At 46.9% G+C, this 26,467-nt stretch overlaps 1 protein-coding gene across 3 annotated transcripts in view; it reads left to right on the top strand.

Moving 5' to 3' along the window:
- VWA2 (von Willebrand factor A domain containing 2) overlaps positions 1–26,467 on the top strand; it is an 80,597-nt gene that overhangs the window by 600 nt on the left and 53,530 nt on the right. For 2 of the 3 annotated variants that reach the window (XM_073354301.2, XM_073354299.2), the window contains exon 2: positions 16,771–16,831. In XM_073354301.2, coding sequence (XP_073210402.2) covers positions 16,780–16,831 — 52 coding nt within the window. In that variant the 5' untranslated portion in view covers positions 16,771–16,779. Of the gene's footprint in view, positions 1–11,362; positions 11,420–16,770; positions 16,832–26,467 lie in introns of those variants that run through there. The other variant, XM_073354300.2, reaches the window with a different exon arrangement.

The raw sequence follows: 26,467 nt of genomic DNA, 5'->3' as shown, positions 1-26,467 counted from the left end.
CACGCGCCGGGCGGGAGTTTGGCGGACTTCCGAAACTAGTGAGGGCGTTTAGCCCCCGAGAGAGGGGGGAGGGCACGGGCACGGGCAGAAATGTACCCACCGCAAGAAGGATAGCAGAAATTCTCACTCAACGTACAGGTTAGAAGAAACTCCACCCGGACATTGTGTCCTGGCGCAATGCTGTACGGTATAGATCAGCGTATTTCGAGCATGCTCCTTGCCCTGGGTTCTGGGCGTATTGTATATATGGGGGAAAAAGCAAATTGAAGTTAGATTTCTCTCCCCTCCTTCATGGATTTTTCCACAGTTTGGGTTCTGTTAAGCCAAACACACCTGGAATACATGAAGCTGCAACCAGACTGTTCTGTTGTTATCCAGCTCCAACAAATTTATTTGAGCAGAAGCTTTCGTGGGCTACAGCTCACTTCATCGGATGCGTTCAGTTTTCCACTGAATGCATCCGATGCAGTGAGCTGTAGCTCACGAAAGCTCATGCTCAAATAAATTAGTCTCTAAGGTGCCACAAGTCCTCCTTTTCTTTTTGCGGGTACAGACTAACGCGGCTGCTACTCTGAAATTTATCTAGCTCCATTTTTCTTCCTGATAGTGGGCTAGTTCAGTACCCTGCATTATTTTGGCAAAACATGTAGATCAAAGTATTTTCTTGCAGAGTTGTGCAAGGCTAAATAGTCGGCAACATAATATATAGGAATAGTATGGTGCACAAGTGTAGATTGTAAAATACTAGAACTTCAGGTAGAAGTAAAAAGAAAAGGAGTACTTGTGGCACCTTAGAGACTAACCAATTTATTTGAGCATGAGCTTTCGTGAGCTACAGCTCACTAATACAGTTAGTGGGTGATTTTTAGTACCTCTAGTTTATAAAGTAGTTCTACACGTATGTATTCCCAATTGCAATTTGTCTTGGCATTGTTCACCATACAGACATGGGTTACCTCTTCACTGGGTGTAAATTGGCATAGATCCATTAAATTTAATGGAGCCATGTTGATTTACAACAGCTAAAGATCTAGCTTGTGATTTTATTTTGACGAGACCTAGTTATATTAATGCTGTTTTTAATACTGTTTGTAATAAGTCTTAAAACTTTATCCACAAAATTAGAATTGAGAGTTGTAGTCCATAAAACACAATATTGCAGTCTATGAACTGAATAGTATTTTATTGAGAGGATACATGGCACTATATAGTAGTTACACTGTGCTAAAAAATAATAAGATCCCTACTATGATTGTCAGTAGCTTACAATCATAAAATCATAGGAGGTGAGAGGTTGGAAGAGACCTCAGGAGGTCATCTAGTCCAACCCCCTGCTCAAAGCAGGACCAACCCCAACTAAATCATCCCAGCCAGGGCTTTATCAAGCTGGCCTTTAAAAGCCTCTAAGGATGGAGATTCCAGTGCTTCACCACCCTCCTAGTGAAATAGCTTTTCCTAATATCCAACCTAGACCTCCCCCACTGCAACTTGAGACCATTGCTTCTTGGTTTTGTCATCTGCCACCACTGAGAACAGCCTAGCTCAATCCTCTCTGGAACCCTCCCTTCAGATATTTGAAGGCTGCTATCAAATCTCCCCTCACTCTTCTCTTCTGTAGACTAAATAAGCCCAATTCCCTCAGCCTCTTGTAATAAGTCATGTGCTCCAGCCCCTTAATCATTTTTGTTGCCCTATGCTGGACTCTGTCCAATTTGTCCACATCCTTTCTGTAGTGGGGCCCCCAAAACTGGATGCAGTACACCAGATGTGGGCCGAATAGAGGGGAATAATCACTTCCCTCGATCTGCTGGCAATGATCCTACTAACGCAGCCCAATATGCTCTTAGCCTTCTTGGCAACAAGGGCACACTGCTGCCTCATATCCAGCTTCTCATCCACTGTAATCCCCATGTCCTTTTCCGCAGAACTCCCGCTTAGCTAGTTGGTCCCCAGCCTGTAGCAGTGCATGGGATTCTTCCGTCTTAAATGCAGGTGTCTGCAACTGTCCTTGTTGAACCTCGTCAGATTTCTTTTGGCCCAATCCTCCAATATGTCTAGGTCACTCTGGACCCTATCTCTACCTTCCAGCATATCTACCTCTCCCTCCAGCTTAGTGTCATCTACAACTTGCTGAAGGTGCAATCCATCTCCTCATCCAGATCATTAATGAAGGTGTTGAACAAAACCAGCCCCAGGACCGACCCCTGGGGCACTCCGCTTGATACCAGCTAACAACTAGACATCGAGCCGTTGATCACTACTCGTTGAGCCTGATGATCTAGCCAGCTTTCTATCCACCTTACAGTCCATTCATCCAGTCCATATTTTTTTAACTTGCTGGCAAGAATACTGTGAGAGAGCGTATTAAAAGCTTTGCTAAAGTCAAGATATATCACATCCACTGCTTTCCCCATATCCACAGAGCCAGTTATCTCACCATAGAAGGCAGTCAGGTTGGTCAGGCATGACTTGCCCTTGGTGAATCCATGTTGCCTGTTCCTGATCACCTTCCTCTCCTCCAAGTGCTTCAAAATGGAGTCCTTGAGGACCTGCTTCATGATTTTTTCAGGGACTGAGGTGAGGCTGCCTGGTCTGTAGTTCCCCGGATTCTCCTTCTTCCCTTTTTTAAAGATGGGCACCATATTTGCCTTTTTCCAGTCGTCTGGGACCTCCCCTGATCACCACGAGTTTTCAAAGATAATGGCCAATGGCTCTGTAATCACATCAGCCAACTCCCTCAGTACCCTCGGCTGCAATCTTAAAGGCAGGAGTGGGAGCATTACAATACAGAACACACAGAGAGTGGTATGTGGTCTCTGTAGTTGGCAGACTTCATGGAACAAGTGGGTTTAGAACAGAATATATGTTTAGGTTATGCACACCTAAATTATAGCATGTGCCAAGTCAGTTGATGGGAGTTTAACAATGGTTTTTAAAGTGCATTGCTTAACTGTTAGAAATATAAAGTTGACTTTCAGCTCAGGCAACCTTGGTTAAGCTCCTATTGGACTTAGCTGGAAGGCATTTCCCTTTGGGCTCATGCCAATACCTGAACCTGCAATTTCTGTTCTTTCACTGGCTGCCCACTTACGTCAGTAGGAGTTCTGCATTAGCACAGACTGCAGGATTGGATCCATAGGGATGATTCAGTGTACACTCCGTGAGAGTCCTGGCTTAAGTGTTAACATGCACCCTACATCTTTCCACAGCCAGCAGCAGATCTAGTTAGCAGGTGAGAGCAGTCAGCTAGATGGTTATTGTCTGGCCACCAAGAATTTAGTAGGAATCAGAATGGCACATCTGTTCTGATCAATTGCCTATGGCTGAACTTATTCTATGCCTCAATGTGTTACGGTATTGTAGGCCAACTATAGAGCTCTTGCCTGTGGTCATAAGGGACACATTCACCTGGAACAAATGGAAATGTAGACCCTGAATTCTATTTAAAAAAAGCACCCCATATCACACCTATTTTAAACATGATTGGCAGCTATATCTGCTTGTAAGATCTAGTGCTTATAATAGGAGTCTGGGAGCTATGATTCCTGGGTTCTGTTTTCAGCTCCGCTACAAACTGGTATTGTGCCCTGGGGCAAGTCCCCTAGCCCTAGTTTTGTGCTTCAGTTTCCACACATGCCATGTGGGGATAAAATACCTGTCTAAGAGCTGCATTGTAGTGGATAATGCTTGTAAAGGATTTTGAGAGCCTGGAATGAAAGGTGCTTGAGAAGGGTAGAGTTTTCTTCCCATTTATATTGGTGAGGTTGTGGGGCGGATGATAGGTGAATATGAGCTGTTAGCTAGAAACAATGAAAATGGCTTATTTGGGACACTTGAGGAGTTTCGCAGAAAACCCACCTCCTCTGATTGTATTTTTGTTCCTGGTGTCTTTTCTGGAAGAGAACAATCCCAGTACCTATGTTCTGGCTACACGTTTGACTTCTGATGTGAATGTACTTGGGAGCATGTACAAACATAGCCTGGTACAGAAATGCTTCATGAGCTAAGCAAATCCCCTGTGGTCCTTTCTTGTATCCAGGATACTTAGTTGTTGGATAACCTGAACAGAGCATCATCTGAAAGACGTGAGTTAAATCAGCCTTGCCAGGGAGGTTCTCATGGGTGTAAATGGCTTACTGGCTTTTTCAGAGCAGGGCAGACTGATCAGCTAACCTGATGGAAATACCCATTTGTATGTTTCAAAAACAGTCTTGAGCCAAAGCCCATGGAAGCCAATGGGAAGGCTCAAGCTGATTTTAATGGGCTTTGGAATAGGCCCTAGGCCCCAATCTTGGAACACTTATGCTATATGCTTAATAGAGCGTAAGTTTGTAGGAGTGGTGCCTGAGAGGAAAATCCCAGACTGGCTTCTAATGGGGCTCACAGCCCTTATGACCAATCATTTTATCATGTATGCCAAGATTCAGATAATCAGTCCCAGGTGTGAGGATCTAAGCTGGTTGCTAAAGGGAGCAAAAGTGGACTTTTTCTCTGCACCCTATGTACATGGTAGAATTGACTGACTTATGAGGATTATTCCATCTTCCTCTGCAATATCATAGGTTGGCCTCTGGCTTAGGACAGATACCAATCTAGATGGACCACTGGACTGACTTTGTGTTGCTATTCATGATCCTGTGAGCCCTGTTCTGCCATACTGATCAGTGATGTGTTTGCATTTTAAGGTATGATTGGTATTGTCAGGAGCAGCATTCTAATCAACGGCAAAGGCTTTGCATTGCTCAGAAGCGACTAGTTGGCGGTCTGTTGCTACCAGTGCAGGCTTTCCAGCTGTGCCGTCTCTGTCGCCTCTCAGATGGCTGCATGGCTTTCTGTACTGTAACTGCTGCTCAATGGCATTTGACCTAAGTCAGCATCCTCATGGGACCAGGTGGCCAATCAGTCAAGGGTCCTTCTGACCCATTACTGATCAGTGTTGGGGGGGGTGTACGTGTATATCTCAGTCACATTTAAAAAGAGAGTGATTGATGCATTTTTAAGAAATAAGGCAGTGACCCATCTCCTTGCTTACACACACTGCTGCAGTATGCTGCAAAGATACTGTACATATAGGAGGTCTGATTCTCAACAACCTTTTACTGGGGATAGTCACACCTATGTAAGGTGAGTGTCTATCACTAACTTTTCACACTCACCTTGCACAGGTGTAGATGATTACAGAAGGTGTAGAGAAGCGGAGAATCAGGCCAGGGGGCCTCCATATGCTCATTTCTTCGGTGTGCTTCTTGCACATTGGCCCAGATCTTGCCTGCTTGCTCCTGCAAGAATACATTGCGTATAAATAACTTCTGTGCTGAGGAACAGACCCTTGAAGATATGTCTACACTGCAGCTGGGAGGTTTGATACCCAGCATGGGTAGACAGACTTGTGCTAGCTAGCTAAAAATAATAGTATGGATTTTTCAGCACTGGCAGCCACTTGGGCTAGTCACCTCAGTCCAAGCCAACCCGGTATCCTGGGTCCAAGTTTGGGTGGCCCACCCAGCCCCCTGGATCTGAGTTTGAATGGCTAGTCTGATCTTCCACCAGTGCTGCAATGTCCACACTGCTATTTTTAGCATGGTAGCTTGAGCCTGTTGCCCTGCTCTGGGAATCACAACTCTCGCTGTCGTGTAGACAGCCCCTGAGACGGGAACGTCTGAAATAGAATTCACAGTCGTGAACAACCCATTGCGAAAAGCTAAAGGATTTGGAGCTGTGCAGAGTACAGTAATTGCACTGGAATCTCCAGAAGTGTATTCTAGCCTTGGATTAATAGTTCCTAGCAAGGTACATGATTCAGTCACGTAGATGTTTTCACAGCCTTGGAATAATTATATTGTTTGCCTAGTTTATTTCTTTCCAGCTGTAGTTAGTTTAACCTAAGAGATTGAGTTCACATAGATTGCTACATCCCTCTGGTTCAGGCACTTCAGCAAAACATTTATTCCTGGTATCCTGTACTTAGCTATAGATTGCTTCAGGGAGATCCTTATTGCCTGAAACGCTAAAGAAGGGCAAAATGTTATTTTCACAGAGTTAGATTGAAAACATCAAATACTCTTGCTGGAAGGTAGCACTACTTTTATTCTTAGAATCCAGAATAACACACGCAAACCCCAAAACCAGAGATAAACAAAGCTGGCTGCTCCCTGAAACAGAAGCACCACTTATCCCACCTTCCTCTAGGTTGGCTGGCTGCAGAGCTGATTGCTGCTAGTCCCAGATCACGCTGCACACTTCCCTACAGAGCCCCCGCTTGCAAGCAGGACCAGGAAAGCCCCTGACAATTAGAAGTGATCACAGTTTTAATTACACCACTAATATGTGCCCCGAGAGGTCTTGCATATATCTGTCACAACACAAAGTTCAGATGTTTGTGGAAACGTGCCTGCCGCTCGAATGGTGGGCAAAATCAGTAGCATGATGATGTCCACTGGAACAAACTATGCAGGAAGATCCAGCACTAGCTTTTGGGCTCAAAAAAGGTCCTAAATTCAGGTATTGTTAATTGTTATAGGGCCAGATCCAAAGCCCAAACAGGGCCCAGCTGGATGTAAGTGTAGACCTGTTTTATGCACAGTTATCATTATTTCACCAGTAGGGCTGCTTGAAAAATTTCCAGCAAAACCACCTGCGTTTTCAGTGGAAAATTGGGGTTTAGCTAAACAAAAATTTGTGGTAAATTTCTGTGCATTTTTATTTATTTATTTCAACAAAAAATTGAAAACTCAAAACTTTTTTTTCCCAAAAAAGTTGAAAATTTCTCCCCACGCACTCATTTTCCACCCAACTCTATTGGCCAGCCACTTAGAGCGGGCATATCTAGGGTGGAGCCATGGTAGTTACTTGACAGTTTGCAACCATGCTATATAACCATTTTGGACAGGAAGTGAAGAATAAGCATGTCCAATTGAAACTGGATCAGAGAAGCTAGAAATGATGGATCTACAAAATATATATATAATACAGTGGTGAGCTGGAGCCGGTTCACACCGGTTGTTAAATTTAGAAGCCCGCAAGGGACAACCGGTTCTAAAAGGGCTTCTAAATTTAACAACTGGCTAAAAGTGGCGCCTTAGGGATTGGAGCACCCACAGGGAAAATTTGGTGGGTGCAGAGCACCCACCAGCAGCTCCCCTCCCCACCCCGCGCCCGGCCCCAGCTCACCTCCGCTCCTCCTCCCCTGAACGCGCCGCCCTGCTCTGCTTCTCCACCCTGCCCCCGGTTTCCCGCAAATCAGCTGTTCGCACAGGAAGCCTGGGAGTGCTGAGAAGCAGGCGCTGGCTTCGCACTCAGGCCCAAGGAGGCGGAGCGGAAGTGAGCTGGGGCGGGGGGCCACGAGGAGGGCTGCCTGCGCTGCAGCAGGTAATCCGGGGGGCGCGCAGGGGAATCGCTCCCCAGCTCACCTCCACCTCCCTGGGCCTGAGCGCGAAGCTGCCACTTGCTTCTCAGCACTCCCCGGCTTCCCGTGCGAACAGCTGATTCGCGGGAAGCCAGGGCGGGTGGGCAAAGAAGGAGGGCGGGGCGGCACGTTCAGGGGAGGAGGCAGAGCGGAGGTGAGCTGGGGCCGGGTGCGGGGTGGGGAGCTGCCGGTGGGGGCTCTCCAGCTCTGGAGAACCCACGGAGTCGGCCCCTAAGGCAGCACTTTTGATGTGATCAGTGCGGGGAGTGGCCACTCCCCCTACTCCCCCCCCCAGCTATGCTACCCCGCCCGTAGGAGCCAGAGGGACCTGCCGGATGCTTCCTGGGAGCTGCCCCAGGTAAGCACCGCCGGGACTCCCCACCTCACCCCCCCGGCAGGTCCCTCTGGTTCTTAGGGGCAGGGTGGGGTGGGACACCCCCTACGGTGGCCCACGAGACCCTCCTGCCCGGTTCTGGGGACAGTCAGGGGATAGGGGAGGGAGGTGGATGGGACAGGGGTCCTGGGAGGGGGGGCGTCAAGGAACGCGAGGGGTTGGATGGGGCAGGAGTCCCGGGGGCGGGCCATGACCCCCTTGTGGGGTGAGGAGGGAACCGGTTATTAAGATTTTGGCAGCTCATCACTCTGTGTGTGTGTGTATATATGTGCGTGTGTATATATTTAACCATTTTGAAATGTCCTAGCAATCTTGAAGTCCTTTCCTTTCACAGAAGTGTTACTGTGACCCTTGGAGGCGAAGAATGCAGAGGAACATGTTCATCTCTTAGTTATGTGATAGAGGTTGTGGAGCTGCGGGCAGGCTTTTGGCATTGTGGAGAGCTGCCATGAGGGAGTGTCTGTTGGGTGGCTGTCTTTTTGAACTGAATTTCTGTTCTTCCATTGTTGCCTGTCGTGAGCAAGCTAAATCTGGGGTTGGAAGCTGCCAACAAAAGCAAACACATGCATTTGTGTCTTATGTCTGAGTGCTTTTGTTTCTAAGAAGCTAATGTGGTGTTCATCCCACCCCCACACGCTCCCAGGAAAATAGGTTCTTAAAATTTCAGAAGAGAACGTGTGTGTGGGCTGGTGGGGGGGATGAATCCAGAGGAATTGAAAGGATCAGAATAAGCAGCTGTTTTGTGTCAGCCAAAAAGCTAATGGAATAGAGATCAACTGTTTGGTTTTATCTTAGAAGTCAGATCTGCATTTGAAAGAAGACTTCAACCTACTAAAAATCTGTGTTTTTGGCTGCACTGGGCTGCTGTGTTACTTCTTACTCAGGCCAAATGTTGCATTCCTTTCAAAAAAACAATGCCTGGAATGAATCAGCAACATAATATCCCATCTATGGAAGTCTAGTTTGGTTTGTTCATCAGATGTTTTGAATAAAAACACACCATAATCTTTTTTTCTCTCGTTCTATAAATAGACCCAGGAGGGTTTTGAGGTAAGCCAGCTCTTTTTGTTGTGAGCCAAGATAAGAGTAGGTGGTAATTAATTAAAGCTACTGGCTGGCACCTTCAAATAAGCCTCTTCATGCCTCAGCACTGATTCCTCAGACTCGGACGGTGGGTTTGCAATAAAGCAGTGCACAGTATTAAGCATTTGGCCGACATTGTAGTAATGGTGAACTTACTGGGGTATTTTATTCTGATTTCCCACAGTACCACATAATGGCCATGCTATTTCAACAAAAAATCAGCAGTAGGTTACATTAACTGTAAGCTATATTTTTCTCCATCTCACAGAAATGCCTGCTCAAGTTAGGCATTCCAGGTCTGCATTTTCCCTGGGTCTTGGATCCATTTGGTTCAGCCTAAATTCAGCTCCGAAGTTGGAATCTGGTTCTAGATCCACTTCCGCACAGTGTTGATGATTTTGGATCCAGGGTTTGGTTTTGGTTCACTTGTTATAAAAAGGACATTTCGATATTTTACATGTGACAAAAGACACTTGGGAAAAAACCCTTTACAAATTCAATGGGTTGGATTTTCCAAAACATTGCACACTTAATTTGTGTACTTGATTCCCATAACTGTAAGCACCAGTTTGGTATCTGTGTGCAAATGACCAGTTTTTATCTAATCCTGCAGCATGTGTACATAGGATTGCATGCATACAGTTTTGAAACCCTGGCCATAAACTGTTTTTACACCAGGGAAGAAAAACTAAAGGCCCTTTGCTCCCACTCACTTCCCAAGCCAACAGACCCATTGGCGCCCCGCTCTGCCCCTGCCCCCGCCCCCGCCCCCGCCCCAACTCCGCTCCCTCCCTGCCCCTTTTTAGAGCTCCTTCCTCAAATCCCCACCCCGGCCCTGCCTCCTCCCTTGAGCGCCCCAGATTCCTGCTCCTCCCCGCTCCCTCCCAGAGCTTGCTATGCGCTGGGAGGTAGGCAGAGGAGTGGGGATGCGGCGTGGTCAGGGGAGGAGGTGAGGTGGGCAGGGAGGGGAGCTTTGCTGCCGGTGGTTACAGAGCAGCCACTAATTTTCCCCGGGGCTGGAGCACCCACAGCGTCGTGCCTATGAACACGCTGTCTGAGGTTGTATGACTGATGCTAATCTTGGAGCTGACATTGACCCACTGCTGCTGAGGAGCGTTTGACACACTGCTGCTGAGCCCATGAGTTGTTTTTCAAGTTCATTTTCTCCCAGCAAGAATCAAGCTGGGCACTGGAGAATTAATTCATTTACACCTGAGGTAGGATAGTGTCATTGAAACATCTTTGTCTGTATTCTGTACTGAAGCAACCTGGAATATCCTCTCTCCTTTCCCACCACACCTGTCACATCTGGTAGCAAGTAGGGTCTTGTCCTAGTTTTCCATGGTTGTTAAGTCACGTATGCTTTGGAATTAACTTGAAGTAATCATGCCCTTGGGGAAGAACAAAACATAATCTTACCTTCTTGGCATGTACTGGGCCTGGAAGCTACTGAGGGACACAACCACTTCCTTAGTGAAGTAATGGTTTGTGTTTACTTTCTTTTATTTAAACATACTTTGAGCTTGCTAATTTGGCAACACCACATGCGACAGGGAGGATTCATTACACCAGTGGCTCTCAACCTTTCCAGACTACTGTACCCCTTTCAGGAGTCTGATTTGTCTTGCATACCCCCAAGTTTCATCTCACTTAAAAACTACAGTACTTGCTTACAAAATCAGACCTAGAAATACAAGAGTGTCACAGCACACTACTACTGAAAAATTGCTTACGTTGCCATTTTTATCATATAATTATAAAATAAATCAATTGGAATGTAAATATTATACTTACATTTCAGTGTATAGTCTATAGAGCAGTATCAACAAGTCATTGTCTGTAATGAAATGTTAGTTTGTACTGACTTCGCTGGTGCTTTTTATGTAGCCCATTGTAAAACTAGGCAAATATCTAGATGAATTGATGTACCCGCTGGAAGACCTTGGTTGAGAACCACAGCATTAGGCAATGTTTGTAAAGCACTCTGAACATCATGAGCAGCACTAGAGAAATGCTGGGTATGATTAGCAGTGGGGTAGTATTAACTTTAATTCTGCAATTCCACTTTTCATTCTAGGGCCCCTCTCTCTCTTTCTCTCCAGGGACTCAAAAGCACTTTTGCAAACATTAAGTAGGCTCACTGCTTGGGCTGGCTAAAAAATTGCTGTCAGAATTGTTTTGGGTTTTTTTTATGGAAAATTGGGGTTTTGGGAAAATGAAAATGTTGGTGGCAAGTGTCTAATTTCTGCAGAAAATCTTGATTTTTTTTTTCCTGTCAAAGAAGATGAAACATTTTGATTTTTTCTTCAAAAAAACACATTTTTTTTGGTGTGCAGCAGAAACGAGACCCTTTTCCCAACCAGCTGTACTCCCACCACGCCTGGGAGGGAAGTGTGGAGTCCAGAGAAGTTATCAATCGCTGAAACGCAGCCACTTCTGCGGTGGAAACCAGCCAATGTTCAAAGCACACGCACAGCTCCATGGGAATCTGGGGCTCCTGAGCCCGCCTCCGGTTGTATTTGACAGAATGTAACCATGTGAGTCTGAGTCCGGTTGACACTACACATTTGTGTTGGTATAACTACATCACCCAGCTGCCACCCCCACCGTTTCCTGGGACCCCAGGCCTTCGATGTGCTGATCCTGAGAGATGTCCTGACCAGAGAAGGGCAAAGAGAGGGACCCAGATGAAACTGCCATCTCTGCTGGCTCCAGCTGAATCCCAAACCCTACCTGGGGTGAAACGGGATCAGATTTTAACAGCTGCTCCAGCCCCTCTCTACTAACTTCTCTTTTTCTGCAAAAGGAGGTGGTAGCATCTCTGATACTATCTAAGACAGAGGGGGGCAAACTACGGCCCGTGGGCCATATCCAGCCTGTGGGACTGTCTTGCCCAGCCCTGGAGCTCCGAGCCGGGGAGGCTCGCTTCCCCCCCCTCGCCGTCTCCCCTCCCCTGCCCCACTAGTGCTCTGGGCGGTGAGCTCCTGCCGGGCAGCGAGGCGGTGTGGCTGGCTCCGGGCGGGCAACAGGGGGCCCCAGGGCCGGGCACCCGGGCAGCTCAGCACAGGTGCATCCCACTGCAGAGGCGGGGGACAGCAGGGAGGGAGGCTCACCTGCAGCCTCAGGGGAGCAGGTGGGTGGCGCGGGTGGCGGGAGCACGGGAAACACAGGCGGAGGACTCAGGAGGAGCACCGGGCGGCCGCGCAGCCGGCCGGAGAGAAGGGGCGCTTTGAAGGGGAAACCGCTGCTTCTCCCCAGCGGTGTGGCTGCCTCTGCTCCTCCTGAGTCCTTCGCCCGTGTTCGCAGGGCCGCAGTCCGAAAGGGGCTGGGGGAGGGGTCCTGGGGGGGTTGGATGGGGGGGCAGTTAGGGGCAGGGGGTCCCAGGAGGGGGCGGACATGGGACAAGGAGCGGGGGGGGTTGGATGGGTTGGGAGTTCTGAGGGGAATAATCGGGGCAGGAAGGGGGCGGGGGCCCGGCTGTTTGGGGAGGCATAGCCTTCCCTACCCAGCCCTCCGTACAGTTTTGGAACCCCCATGTGGCCTCAGGCCAAAACGTTTGCCCACCCCTGATCTAAGAGACTGACAAACACAGGAGGCTTTTCGGCCAAAACACTCTTCGGCCAAAGGGAAAGGGAACAAGGGATGCTGTTAATATGAAAGCTTTAAATATTAAAGTATTTAAATATTAAAGCTTTAAATATTAAAGTATTTAATACTTTACATTTCAAATGCTTAAAATGTTTTTCCTTCTTTTCTTCATCTTTAATAAAAGGTTACAAGGATGTTTAATAGTGTGTGTGCTAGGGTTCTAAGCAGCCCGAGGTCTGTATACCAAACCCCGAACCTTGTTTAACACTGTTTAATTTTGGACAGTGACTGGGGTTATGTTAATACCTTTAGCCCATATATTCTACAACAATCCATCTAGTTTCTGATCCTTCCTCTGACAGTGGCTGGTATGAGACATTCTGGGGGAAGGTGCAAGAATCCTGAAGTGAGCAATTATGGAATAACCTGCCCAGAGGAGAGGTTCCTTTCCTAATCCTCCTTGTCAATTAGAGGGTGCCTTATGCCCTGAGGCATGAAGGTTTATATCCCGACAAGCTTCTTGTGTATGTGCACACATAATGTTACTATCCTACTGTGGATATTCTCCTTATCCATTTAAATGTCAAGTCCTGGTTTTTGGTTTTTACTCCTACTGAGCTCTTGGCTAGTTCTAATTTGCAGCAATCATTCTACAAGCTAATTTTGTGTTTTGCATTTAAACAAAACAAAATTTCCTTACAAAAAGCAAAAAATTTCCTCTCAGTCCAGCTCCTACAGACCAGGTGTTCCCATCACAAAAACAACCACCACGCTATCACTGACCAGTAGAACTGCTCATCTTGAAGCTGATTCCAAGAACATAATTTTGCTTCAGAAGCCAATCCCTGCCCAGATAGCTATTTCCTTTATCTGCTCACTGATAACTAATGTATTCGACAAAAAGAAAAGGAGGACTTGTGGCACCTTAGAGACTAACCCATTTATCTGAGCATGAGCTTTCGTGAGCTACAGCTCACTTCATCGGATGCAGCTGATGCAGCGGATGCAATCCGATGAAGTGAGCTGTGGCTCACGAAACCTCATGCTCAGATAAATGGGTTAGTCTCTGAGGTGCCACAAGTCCTCCTCTTCTTTTTGCGGATACAGACTAACACGGCTGCTCCTCTGACACCTGTCAGTGTATTTGACAGTTCCCAGACAGCTATGGAGATGGTGATTGATTGGGACAGACTGTCAGGATGTGGCTACCACTGCCTAGTGGAAGAAGCCTACAGTAATGGCAGACGTTAGCTACCTGGCCCTCCATTAGTAAGGTCCTTCAGATAAGACACTTAGTGCGGCTGCTAGTTGTATTGCAGGAGCACCCAGGGCCCTCAAGCGAGACCAGAGCCCCATTGAACTAGTTGCAGTACAAACATGTAGGAAGACACTGTCCCTCCCCCCATTTAGTTTCAATAAGATGGACCAAATAAGTGATGGAGGACAAAGGATGGTCTTGTGGACTGGGGTGGAAGGAGATCTGGGCTCAGCAACTGGCTCAGCCAGAGCTCTGTTGCATTAGTGATGGTGGCATCCGAAGCCCATCTGCAGTCATCTATCACTTAAGGTCAAAGTCCTGCATTCCCTCTGGCTCTGATAAGTGATGGGTTTAAAGCTGATGAATGGTAAAACCAACTGACATCTGACATCTGACATGCCCTCTCTTTACATCTTTGTCTTCATGGGGTTATATATCAGTTTGGAATCTTAACCATTTCAACCTGCATGCGACCCCACTAGGGTGTTACTGTACCCGCTCCCTCCCAGCTGCTAGGAAGGTAAGATCTACCACCAAAGGGACAGCATTTACAAACGGAGCTAAATGTTGGTGTTAGTTTATTTACTTGAGAAAAAGCAAGTATCCAGGGTAAAATATGTAAAGGCTTTTGCCATCCGCTCAGTTTCTGTGATTGAGCCGTTGCATTCGGATCTGAGATTTACGTTCCTGCAACACTAAATGTGGTCAACTAGAAAATTGCGTAAAGAACAGTGGCAGCCTCATACCTGTGCTACCTGGGTAGATGCATTTTTACCCCTGCATGCAAGAGAGCTGCCAACTGTCCAGCAACTGACGGTGATAGATGATTCCAGTACTAGCGCTGCCAAGGCCATGACCCTCTTTTCACTCCTTGTCCCTTTGTGATACAGTGTCGCTGGGTAGCGGGGCACCACTCTAGGGATCTTTTCCTACAATCTCTTCCCTCGCTGTTTTGCAGTGGCCAGCTTTGGGTAAGCAGAAGCTGGGTGTCCATAACAAGGGCCAGAGAGAGCTGCAAGGAGCCTTGCTTGTCTTGCGTTGCTTAGGATCCTCCACATGCTGTGGGAAGCCTTGAATTAGAATACAGGCCTATGCTGTCTAGAGATGGTTAGTGAGCAGCAGGACAGTCAGAACTCTTGAGAGAGTTTTCACTGTTAAAGTAGACACCGCTTGCCATTGGTTTGAAAACTTTATCAAACGTTTTGAGATCTTTGGTGAAAGGTTGAGTATTTTGAGTTTGACTAGGAAGGGGGCAGAACATCCAACCCCCAGAAGATCCTTTGCCCTCCAATGCACCAAGTGATGCCCCTTCTTCTCCACGTCTCCTCTTCTGGCCCTTGCTATTCCCATGACGATCAATTCTAAGGAGAGAAAAAGCAACATTCCATCAGTTGCAAAGGTGTGATCTTTCTGCTCTCTCTCTCCCGGGTTTTTTTCCGGTGTCATCCTAGCCGAGCCATTTTGGAAACATCATGGTATGTTGCTGTTGGGTAACCCTCAATAAAAGGTTTGTGTCCTTTTCTCATCACCCATTGTATAAACACAGGCCTCTGCTTACGGCGAGGGAAAGTTAATCAGGACAGATCTAATTAACCACTTTGTGTCTTCTGAGACCTTTTTTTGTTTACAGGTCTGTTTAGGAATGCTAGGTAATGAAGCTGTGATCAGGTCATGAGCATGTGGGATGTGAGAGGTTAGGGTCAGTGCTTGTCTTTGTAATGAGGTTAGTGTTTCTGGAGACTCTAAATAGTGTGTGTAAAGGGTGGGTTTTGTTTTTGTATTTGCACCCCCTGGCAATGAGGATGATAATCAGACCCTTTTTCTTCCTCCAGCTGTCAACTGGATGTGCTCCCATTTACATTTGTAACTCGACCTGAGGTTATGTGGGAGAACACAGAGTCCATCATTCAAATGGTAGACGGTTCTTGCATACCTCACTTGATAAGAGAATCCCTTTTCCATGACACCCGTAGGATGGATAATGATAACACTTAGCGCTTCTGGAATACCACTACCTAGGATCTCGACATCAATAAATGTAGACTGAGGAGTCTTACTGCAGTATTCCACTATGTGTATGGGGAAATTGAGGCACAGAAAGGTGCAGGGATTTACCCAAGGTCACATAAGATTTTAGGGCCAGATTTCCAAATGGATTAGGTGCTTAAAGATGTATCTTAGGCACTTAGTGGGATTTTCAAGAGCACCAAAGCAGGTTTGGTGCCTCAGTCTGGTTTCAGTGGGACTCGAGTACCTTGGCACTAAAGGTACGTCTACACTGCAAGGAAAAACCTGTGGCGCTGAATCCGAGCCTGGGTCAGTTGACTCAGGCTTGTGTGATCAGGCCGTGAGGCTAAAACTAGCAGTGTAGATGTTCCCGCTCGGGTTGGAGCCTGGGCTCTGAGACCCTCCCTGGGTTTCAGAGCCCAGGCTTCATCCTGAGCAGGAACATCTACACTGCTATTTTTTAGCCTCAGAGCTTGGGCCCTGGAAGCCCGAGTCAATTGACCCAGGCTCAGACTCAGTGCCATGGGTTTTTCTTTGCAGTGTAGACATACATGGGTGTCCTAGCTGGGATTGAACTCCGGTGTCTTAGCTCCCAGCACTTCATCTTATACGTAAGATGAACTAGTCTCCATGTTCCGTGCCATTAGTCTTTCCTAGGACCAACACCTGCAATGCAAACTGAAGAGCATCCTCCGTGCAGTGAAAGAATTTGTCTTCAGGCCCTAGGACCTCATTTCCTTCTGTGTATCTTGAAATTTCTGACTAGTTTACTCTTATGTCTGATTCCTCTTTGCTTCTGTTCTCCTCTGTGCTCCCCTCCTGAAAACTCCTCCCAGAAGGGTGATATGTTTTGGCTAAGACTTTCTCTCACACTGTGCTAGAGAAGAGTTGGGGCAAACAAACTTTCTCAAGTGGCGATGTTGGACATCTGTAAAGGAATGGAATCCATCTCCCCAGTGAAAGTTATAACTTAAGGATTGTATTTTAGGGAGTTCATGAAAATTTAATGTTTGTTCCTTTCTTTTTAAATTTCAGTTTGTCACCATGAGCCTCTTCCTGTCATTTGACTCCATCTGCGTTTTCCTCTGTGCCCAAGGTACATTTTATTTTAACATTTGTCTTTTCATACCAAAGGGGCTGAGGCTCGGATGCCCCCATTTACTTCAGCTGTGGCAAGGAGGTTGAAGTTGGGTCCTTATTCCAATGTTGAAAGGCTGATTGTTTTAAAAAGAATAAATACATCATCTGTGTAAATTTAAACTTTTAAGAATTTCAAGGAAATACAGGAGGTTGATTTTGACTTTTATACCAAAATATAGTACTGTTATAAGAATACACATTTCTGAGCGGCAAGCACCCCCCTGTAATGCAATCTCCTCTTAATTCGAATAAGTAACTGGGATTTGAGGATGTGTAAAAGATACTCCTCAAGCTCCCCCGGGTGACGTGTCCTGTGAGCATCAAACTTTTCTGAGGTAGCTGGGAAATACCACGCTATGATCCAGTTTTTTTTCCTGCACAAAATGCTGCCACACCTTACACCTCCCACACACATCCACCTTCCTTGAATGAGGACCTGAGTTTGACTGACTGTAAATGACACAGTACCCCCAATGACACCTCCTTGCAACTGTTAGAATACACTAAAGTATCTTGGAGATGCCACCCCCTGACCTGAAACTTTATTTTTGCTGCTGGCACATGTTACACCCCAATTACCTCTTGGGTCACCACAAGGGACATGTACTCATCTCCGTTAAACTGTTATGAAGAGACCAGTACATGCTACTCCCCAACCTGAAGCTTCATTTCTGTGCAAAACACTCCTTTGCATTACACCCCTCCTGCCTTTTCCTTTTTGCAAATGGCCCTTAATTAACTAACTGGGGTTTCAAAGTATGAAGATGGCAAAATACCTTTCAGAATACCCAGTCCATATGTCCCTGCATGTGTTATGAAGAGATAAGGGCATGTCACTCCCCAATCTGAAGCTTAATTTCTGGTCTAATCCCTGACCAATGTCTCACTCACACTGCTTTTTCTTTGTGCGTAAGCACACAGTGAACATGTAAAAAGCGACTAAAACCACATTTAAAAATTTCGTTGAGAATCCATCTGTGAGGTTTTGAAAGAATTTCTATCTGAAGCAATCACAAATAAAGAAGATCAATAGATATCCTGGCTTTTTCTGTGACAATTTAAGCACAGGAAGGCTGAGTAAATAGATCAGATTTTATTTTCAGTGTAAACATGTTTGTTAGGAGTAGTCCAACCAGCTGGTTGATCTAGTCTTGCTGTGAGAGCCATACGAGAACAACGTGACTTGCCAAACTTTGCTTTTGAAGAACATCTTGTCTGTGGCTGGAATATCTCCACTTCCTTTCCTTTGGAATTGCCAAATATCATCACAGAAACACCAGCTCCGAGTGCTTCCAAGTTTGTAGAAATAAAAATAAATGGCTTCCAGAGGAAAGGAGCGTAGAGGAGTCAACCCATTTTTCAGAAGGGGTGGAGGGGGGAGCTGGCCTGAGCTTCTGGGCTCTTTCTGCTTCCTCCTTCCCTTTTGTGAAAATGGTGTTGGCTGCTCCCTCTCCACCTTCCTTTATCCAAAAACTTCTCTCTGCTTCTGAGGGGTGGGAAATAGAACTTTTGCCTGCCTCCTGCAGCAGCTCTGGTAGGCTGCTATTCCCCAGGAGGCGGAGAAGTTGAGAAGGCAGCCAATCAGTTGTTCTCCACCCCGCCTGGCAGTCCAAAAATTTTGAAGGCTGGAGTTTCTCCACTCAGATTAGCTCTAGCAGGGGCCAAAATCGCATTACTCACAGTGCATTGGCAAGAGTTGGCAACACCAAGCACACGTGTTTTGTGATCACATGACAAAGGCATGGATGACAGTAACAAGATTTGCGTCCAGTCAACGCTGCCACAGAAAAGCCACCTGGCTGTAGCTGTTGCCTGAACTCCAAGTGGCAGCTGAGAGTCTAAACAGAACCTCAGATTGCAAACCCAACCAATGAAAGGATGCTGCACAACCTTAACCAAATGGGCAGCTACTGTTCTTGCCAAATCTTCTGGGTATAATACACGTTCAGCTGCACTTTTCTCAGACTGCCGTGACGGGATCTCTTCAGCAGTCAGAGGAAAAATCGCCCAGTCTCTGTCTGAGGTACTTCACGTTCCTTAACCGTGAGAAGGGAAAAGGTTGCTGGGAAGTTGAGAGGAGGGAGTTGAGCATGTGCGGCAGACTGAGAGGAGGTGCCTTGTTGCAATGCTCTCCAGTAGCAGGTTGAACCTGCAACAGTCTCTAGGCTTTTGCTGCATCCATTATCCAGTTCTTCAAGCATGTTCTACAGCTTCACTGCTGCCCTGAAGCGTCACACTTATGCACGAGTACCATCGCAGTGCAAACACAGTGCAATGGTCCAGACCCAAAGCCCAGAGAAGTCAAGGGGAGCCTTTCCGTTTATTCAGTGGCCACTGGATCAGGCCCAGTGTCCGTAAGAAACTAGCACTCTTAACGGCTCATACACAATAGAAAACATGAGTGGGTTTTTTAAATCTACATTGGTTACTTCTGAGTCTGGTGGCAGGTCAGTGCCCGTGAAAGAGCCCCATCACGTTGGTTGTTAGTCATGAATTTGGCACAAAATGAAGGATTCAATCCTGCTAACAACTCTCATTACTGGATGTCGTGCTGTGCACTGTGAGTGAGCCACTGACTTCAATGGAATTTGAACTCTTGCTTGACTGCAAAACAACTACTCACAGGAATATTATTATGTGTTACTGTAGAGCTTAGGAACCCTAGTCATGGACCCCGTTGTGCTGGGCGCTGTACAAACCCAGAACAAAAAGCTGGTATTAAGCACTGCACCTGGTATTAAGTGTTTTCAAGATCAGTCTCTAGGTAGAGACATTCCCCTGAATTATTCATCCCTGTTATGCAAGCCCCGGTGGAGGCTGGGACAAGACTTTGGGAGTCAGTACTCTGTATATGTCAGGAATTATGGACATCTTCAGTGGAGATCAGAGTTACTTTAATATAGAATTTTAGGGCTGGATCCAGCACCCATTGGAGGGAAAGATTCCCTTGGGCTGGGCCTTCCAAAAAGCCCCCAAACCTGGGGTAGCACAGCAGACAGCATGTGAAATAGGGACATTGTGATGCAGGCAGTGTGACTTGCCTTCAGAAGAAGTCAAGTCTTCTTGACGTGACTTCAGAAGAAGTCCCCATCCTGATTGTAATACAGGATTAGCAAAACTAAAAAGCTATGGTAGGGCCAGGGTCTGGTTCAGACTCAGGGACCAAATCCCCCAAGTGGTGTAACACTGTTTTACACCAGCTGAGGATCTGGCCCCAGATAGCAGCAGGTGCAATGCTATTGAAGTCAATGGAGCTGCACCTGCAGATGTGAGATAAGGCCTTTAATAATTTCAAGTAGTATTTAATCATGAAAGCATTTCTTCTGGTTGATAAATCAGACCAATGGCAAGTTGGTAGTGGATTTAAAGTCCCTAATGTACACTAGGGCTGCCATGCTGTTAAGTGTAAAAAATGTCACTTCTGCAACATAGCTGTCCCCAGCAGGAGCCTCAGAAATGCCAATTTTAATTAAAAACCCTGATATTGAAATACATATTCCAGTTTGTTCCTGGGGAGACGTGCTTCTGATCTGGACCCTTTCATGGCTGGGCTGGGAAGAGTCTTCTCTTAGCATCACTTCCAGCGCTATAGCTTATTAACTAGTGCAGGGGTTCTCAACCTTTCTCTTTCTGAGCCTCCCTCCCCCTCAACCAAGCTATAAAAACTCCATGGCCCAGCTGTGTCACAACTGTTTCTCTGCATATAAAAGCCAGGGCCAGTGTTAGGGAGTAGCAAGCAGGGCAATTGCCTGGGGCCCCATGCCACAGGGCGCCCTGCAAAGCGAAGTTACTTAGGCTTCAGCTTCAGCCCCAGCTGGCAGGGCTCAGAGCCTCTGGCTTCAGCACCAATCAGTGGGGCTTCGTCTTTCTGTCCTAAGCCCCAGCAAGTCTAATGCCAGCCCTGCTTGGTAGACCCCATGAAACCTGCTCGCAGCCCCTCAGGGACCCCAGGCCCCTGGTTGGGAACCACTGAAGTAAACCTAGTAAAGCCAGACATTAGCTAATGACACTTTGCAGCTGTAGGATCTTCCAGACATAAAGGGGAAAAGGGCAATGTGTTACGAACCATCCTGTTTGTGAGAATCCATCCTGCAATAAGCCTGTCCCATCTCTAGGGAGTAGGCGCAGCGTTTTCACCCTGGCTGGGAAGCCACAGGGATTTAGACATCTTGGTCTTGCCTACAATGGCATGTCGTGCCTGATGTGATATGAGCACAGTGACAACTATTCCTACGCCTGGACTCGGTCTCTAGCAGCACTAACGAGGCAGGTCAGCAGGAACAAGTTCTACTCTCAGTGTTTGTATGTTACCAGTAGGGCCCTACCAAATTCAAGGTCCGTTTTGGTCAATTTCATGATGGTTGGATTTTAAAAATTGTAAATTTCATGATTTCAGCGATTTAAATCTGAAATTTCACGGTACTGTAATTGTAGGGGTCCTGACCCAAAAAGGAGTTGGCGGGGGGGGGAGGGGGAGGTCACAAGGTTATTGTGGGGGGGGTTGCGGTACTGCTACCCTTACTTCTGCCGTCCGAGCTGGGCAGCTGGAGAGCGGTGGCTGCTGATCGGGAGCCCAGCTCCGAAGGCAGCCCCCTGCCAGCAGCAGCACAGAAGTAAGGATGCCACCTTTCCTTCTGCGCTGCTGTTTGCAGAGCTAGGCTGTCAGTCAGCAGCTGCCACACTCTGGCCACCTAGCTCTGAAGGAAGCGCAGAACTAAGGATCGCAGTACCGCAACCCCCCTAAAATAACCTTCTGATCCCCCCCCCCCCCGCAACTTCCTTTTGGGTCGGACCCACAATTTGAGAAATGCTGGTCTCCCCCATGAAATCTGTATAGTATAGGGCAGTGGTTCTCAAATTTTTTTTTCTGCGGACCACTTGAAAATTGCTGAGGGTCTCGGCGGAGCACTTAATGATCTTTCCAAATGTTGTTTGTACCGTTAGCTAACTATTGTAAAGTGCTATGGATAAAAGTGCTACATAAAAAAACCTTAATTAACTTTTTTTTGTTCTACAGATAAAAGCGCACAACTCATATTTTAATATCAGTAGTCTTACCTTTCTAATGCGATGGATGTGCCCTCTCTCCACCGCCGCAGCAGCCCCCGAGTTGGGGCTAGGAAGAAGGGGGGTCTCCCCTGCTGTGGCAGCCACCGAACTGGGCTGGGAAGGAGGGGGGGTCTCACCCACCTCCTTCCCAGCCCCTGCAGGGAGGCTGCTGCTGCGGTGGAGAGAAGGAGAGACCCCCCCCCTCCTTCCCAGCCCCAACAGGGGGGCCACCGCGGCGGTGGAGAGAGGGACTCTCCCTCTCTTCCCCGCCGCGGCAGCCCCCAAGCTGGGGCTGGCAAGGAGGGAGGTCTCTCTCTCCTCATCCCGCCACCCCACCATGGCAGCCCCTGAGCTGGATTGGGGTCTCTTTCCCACCACAGAGCCGAGGCTGGGAAGGAGGACCGTCTCTCCCTGGTAGCTGCAGCCCTGGAGCTGGTGACCACAGCCCTGCATATCTCAAATTCCCCCCACCCCACCTTCTTATCCCACTGCCCCCGCCACCTACCCTCTGTACCCCCAAGGCCACCACCTCACCTTACATGTGCATCTTCTCCAGGGTCTAGGCACCTAATTAATGGAGCCACACCCCCTTCGTTATCTTGTGAGTGGCCGCCCAGGCATGCACCTTCATAGAATCATAGAATATCAGGGTTGGAAGGGACCTCCGGAGGTCATCTAGTCCAACCCCCTGCTCAAAGCAGGACCAATCCCCAATTAAATCATCCCAGCCAGGGCTTTGTCAAGCCTGACCATAAAAACTTCTAAGGAAGGAGATTCTACCACCTCCCTAGGTAATGCATTCCAGTGTTTCACCACCCTCCTAGTGAAAAAGTTTTTCCTAATATCCAACCTAAACCTCCCCCCACTGCAACTTGAGACCATTACTCCTTGTCCTGTCCTCTTCTACCACTGAGAATAGTCTAGAACCATCCTCCCTGGAACCACCTCTCAGGTAGTTGAAAGCAGCTATCAAATCCCTCCTCATTCTTCTCTTCTGCAGACTAAACAATCCCAGTTCCCTCAGCCTCTCCTCATAAGTCATGTGTTCCAGACCCCTAATCATTTTTGTTGCCCTTTGCTGGACTCTCTCCAATTTATCCACATCCTTCTTGTAGTGTGGGGCCCAAAACTGGACACAGTACTCCAGATGAGGCCTCACAATGTCGAATAGAGGGGAACGATCACGTCCCTCGATCTGCTCGCTATGCCCCTACTTATACATCTCAAAATGCCATTGGCCTTCTTGGCAACAAGGGCACACTGCTGACTCATATCCAGCTTCTCGTCCACTGTCACCCTTAGGTCCTTTTCCGCAGAACTGCTGCCTAGCCATTCGGTCCCTAGTCTGTAGCTGTGCATTGGGTTCTTCCGTCCTAAGTGCAGGACCCTGCACTTATCCTTATTGAACCTCATCAGATTTCTTTTGGCCCAATCCTCCAATTTGTCTAGGTCCCTCTGTATCCTATCCCTGCCCTCCAGCGTATCTACCACTCCTCCTAGTTTAGTATCATCCGCAAATTTGCTGAGGGTGCAATCCACACCATCCTCCAGATCATTAATGAAGATATTGAACAAAACCGGCCCCAGGACCGACCCCTGGGGCACTCCACTTGACACCGGCTGCCAACTAGACATGGAGCCATTGATCACTACCCGTTGAGCCCGACAATCTAGCCAACTTTCTACCCACCTTATAGTGCATTCATCCAGCCCATACTTCTTTAACTTGCTGACAAGAATACTGTGGGAGACCGTGTCAAAAGCTTTGCTAAAGTCAAGAAAAAATACATCCACTGCTTTCCCTTCATCCACAGAACCAGTAATCTCATCATAGAAGGCGATTAGATTAGTCAGGCATGACCTTCCCTTGGTGAATCCATGCTGGCTGTTCCTGATCACTTTCCTCTCATGTAAGTGCTTCAGGATTGATTCTTTGAGGACCTGCTCCATGATTTTTCCGGGGACTGAGGTGAGGCTGACTGGCCTATAGTTCCCAGGATCCTCCTTCTTCCCTTTTTTAAAGATTGGCACTACATTAGCCTTTTTCCAGTCACCTGGGACTTCCCCCGTTCGCCACGAGTTTTCAAAGATAATGGCCAATGGCTCTGCAATCACATCCGCCAACTCCTTTAGCACTCTCGGATGCAACTCGTCCGGCCCCATGGACTTGTGCACGTCCAGCTTTTCTAAATAGTCCCTAACCACCTCTTTCTCCACAGAGGGCTGGCCATCTACTCCCCATGCTGTGATGCCCAGCGCAGCAGTCTGGGAGCTGACCTTAGAGAGAACTATCTGCAGACCACCTGAATGGAGTTTGCAGACCACTGTTTGAGAACCTCTGCTGTAGAGGGTTGACCCTCTGCACTGCTTGAGCCCCATTTTGAAGGTTCAAGTGGGCTTCAAGTCGTATATGATCTTTGCAGGGGCTCTCAACACGGGAGAATTTTACTATCCCTAAATATTCACCATTGGGGCTAGGAGAGAGGCAGTAGAAAAGGGATGGATGCTTTCTGTCAAGCAAGAGTGCAAATGTAGATGGCAATAGCTGTCCAATGTTTGACTGGGCTGCAGAGTTCATACAAATGTTATGTCACAGCCTGGGCTAGTCCCCCACTGTCCAGGCATCAGGCTGTTGTGAGTGGACCCAAACGAGAGGTCTCAAGTGCTTTTGAGCCCATTGGCTCTGGATAGAGCGTAATCGCTATTTCTAGCTCCGGGACTATAGGGCAGGTTCAGACATCCTGTCTAACACCCTTCTTTGGGACATGAGGCACTACTGCCCAGCCACCCTAGATGCTGAATCAGTGTCTGGAACCTCTTGAGCCCCCGCAGTTGCTAATACGTACTCACCCTAGAGGTCCACTTAGGCTATGGCTTCTGGACTTCTAGTTTAATCTCTTTGGAGACATTGGCAGGAAAGCTGGGAATACAGGCTTAGCAAAGGAATTTCTTACCCACAGAAACTTTGCTCTGAAAGCACTTGAGAGTTACAGGTCTCTGAAAACAAAACTAAGGTCCTGAGACGCACCCAGTTGGATATCACCCCTTCTTGTGAGGTTTGTCAGCATTTCAGGTTGGACCAAGTCCCTCCAGCAAGTCCTTCTCAGATGTGTCAGTGGTTAGCTCCCCTGTCCTGCACGGAGAAGCACCTCACTTTTAAGTCTCTGTCTCTTTGCCATATGGCGGAATTCTCTTTTAGACCTTGTCCTAACAGATAAAGAGGAACTGATCACAGAACTACAAATTAATGGTAGCTTAGGTACAAGCGATTGTGACTTGATCACACTTATAACGTGCCAGCAGAATGAAGGCCAGACCAGTAATCTATACACTTGCTGCTGTAATAGGGCCAATTTCACAAAGCTGAAAACAACTATGAGCCCAGTCAGCTGGGAGGAAGAACTAGAAAAATATGAATGATAATTGGGAATCGTTTCAGAACCCCTTACTAGATGTCCCAAAAACCACAATGCCATAATTGAGGAAGAAGACTGTGCTGGTTTAAAAAAAGAGTTTGTTTAGAGGGGAAATGAAGCCAGCTATAAAAAAAATTAAAAAATAATATATTACAAATTGAAGAAAGGAGAAGTTGATAGTAATGAATATAAAGTGGAAGGTAGGAATTGTAGAAAATTGATAAGGGAAGTCAAGGGACACAAGGAGAAATCTATGGCCTCCAGAGTTGAGGACAATAAGGAGTTTTTTTAATACATTAGAAACAGAATTCTGATAATGGTCCATTATTAGATGGAAATGGTAGTTATCGATAATAAGGCGGAAAAGTGTTCAATAGATATTTCTATTCTGTATTTGAGGAAGACACAGATTATGCAGTCTCATCATATGGTGATGAGAGAGCACTTTCCATTCCAACAGTAGCTCTGTAGGATGTTAAACAGAAGCTACTGAAGTTAGACATTTTAAAATCAGCAGGTCCAGATATGTTGCATCCCAGAATTTTAAAAGAGCTGGTCGAGTAGCTCACTGGACCATTAATGTTGGTTTTCAATAACTCTTGGAGCACTGGGGAAGTTCCAGAAGACTGGAAGAAAGCTAATGTTGTGCCAGTTTTTAAAAAGGGTAAGCGGGGTGGCCCAGGTAATTATAGGCCTATCAGCGTGACATCAATCCCGGCAAAGATAATGGAGCAGCTGATATGGGACTCAATTAATAAAGAACAAAGAAGGGTATATGTAATTAATGCAAATCAACATGGGTTTATGGGAAACAGATCCTATTAAACTAACTTTCTCTTTTTTGATGAGATTACCTTTAATCAGCCAAACTGCTCATAGTGTTGACGTAACATCTGCAGACTTCTTTAAGACATTTGATTTGGTACCACATGACATTTTGATGAAAAAAACTAGAACAAATAAAATTAACATGGCACATGTTAAGCAGATTAAAAACTGGCTAACTGAAAGGTCTCAATGTAATCGTAAATGGGAAATCATCAGTGACGGGGTAGGTTTCCAGTGGGGTCCCCCAGGGATCAGTTATTGGCCCTATTCTATTTAACATTTTTATCAATGACCTGGCG

This window comes from Lepidochelys kempii, chromosome 7 (genome assembly GCF_965140285.1).
Source record: "Lepidochelys kempii isolate rLepKem1 chromosome 7, rLepKem1.hap1, whole genome shotgun sequence".
Lineage (NCBI taxonomy): Eukaryota > Metazoa > Chordata > Testudines > Cheloniidae > Lepidochelys > Lepidochelys kempii.
This window is presented reverse-complemented; position numbering and strand designations above follow the sequence as displayed.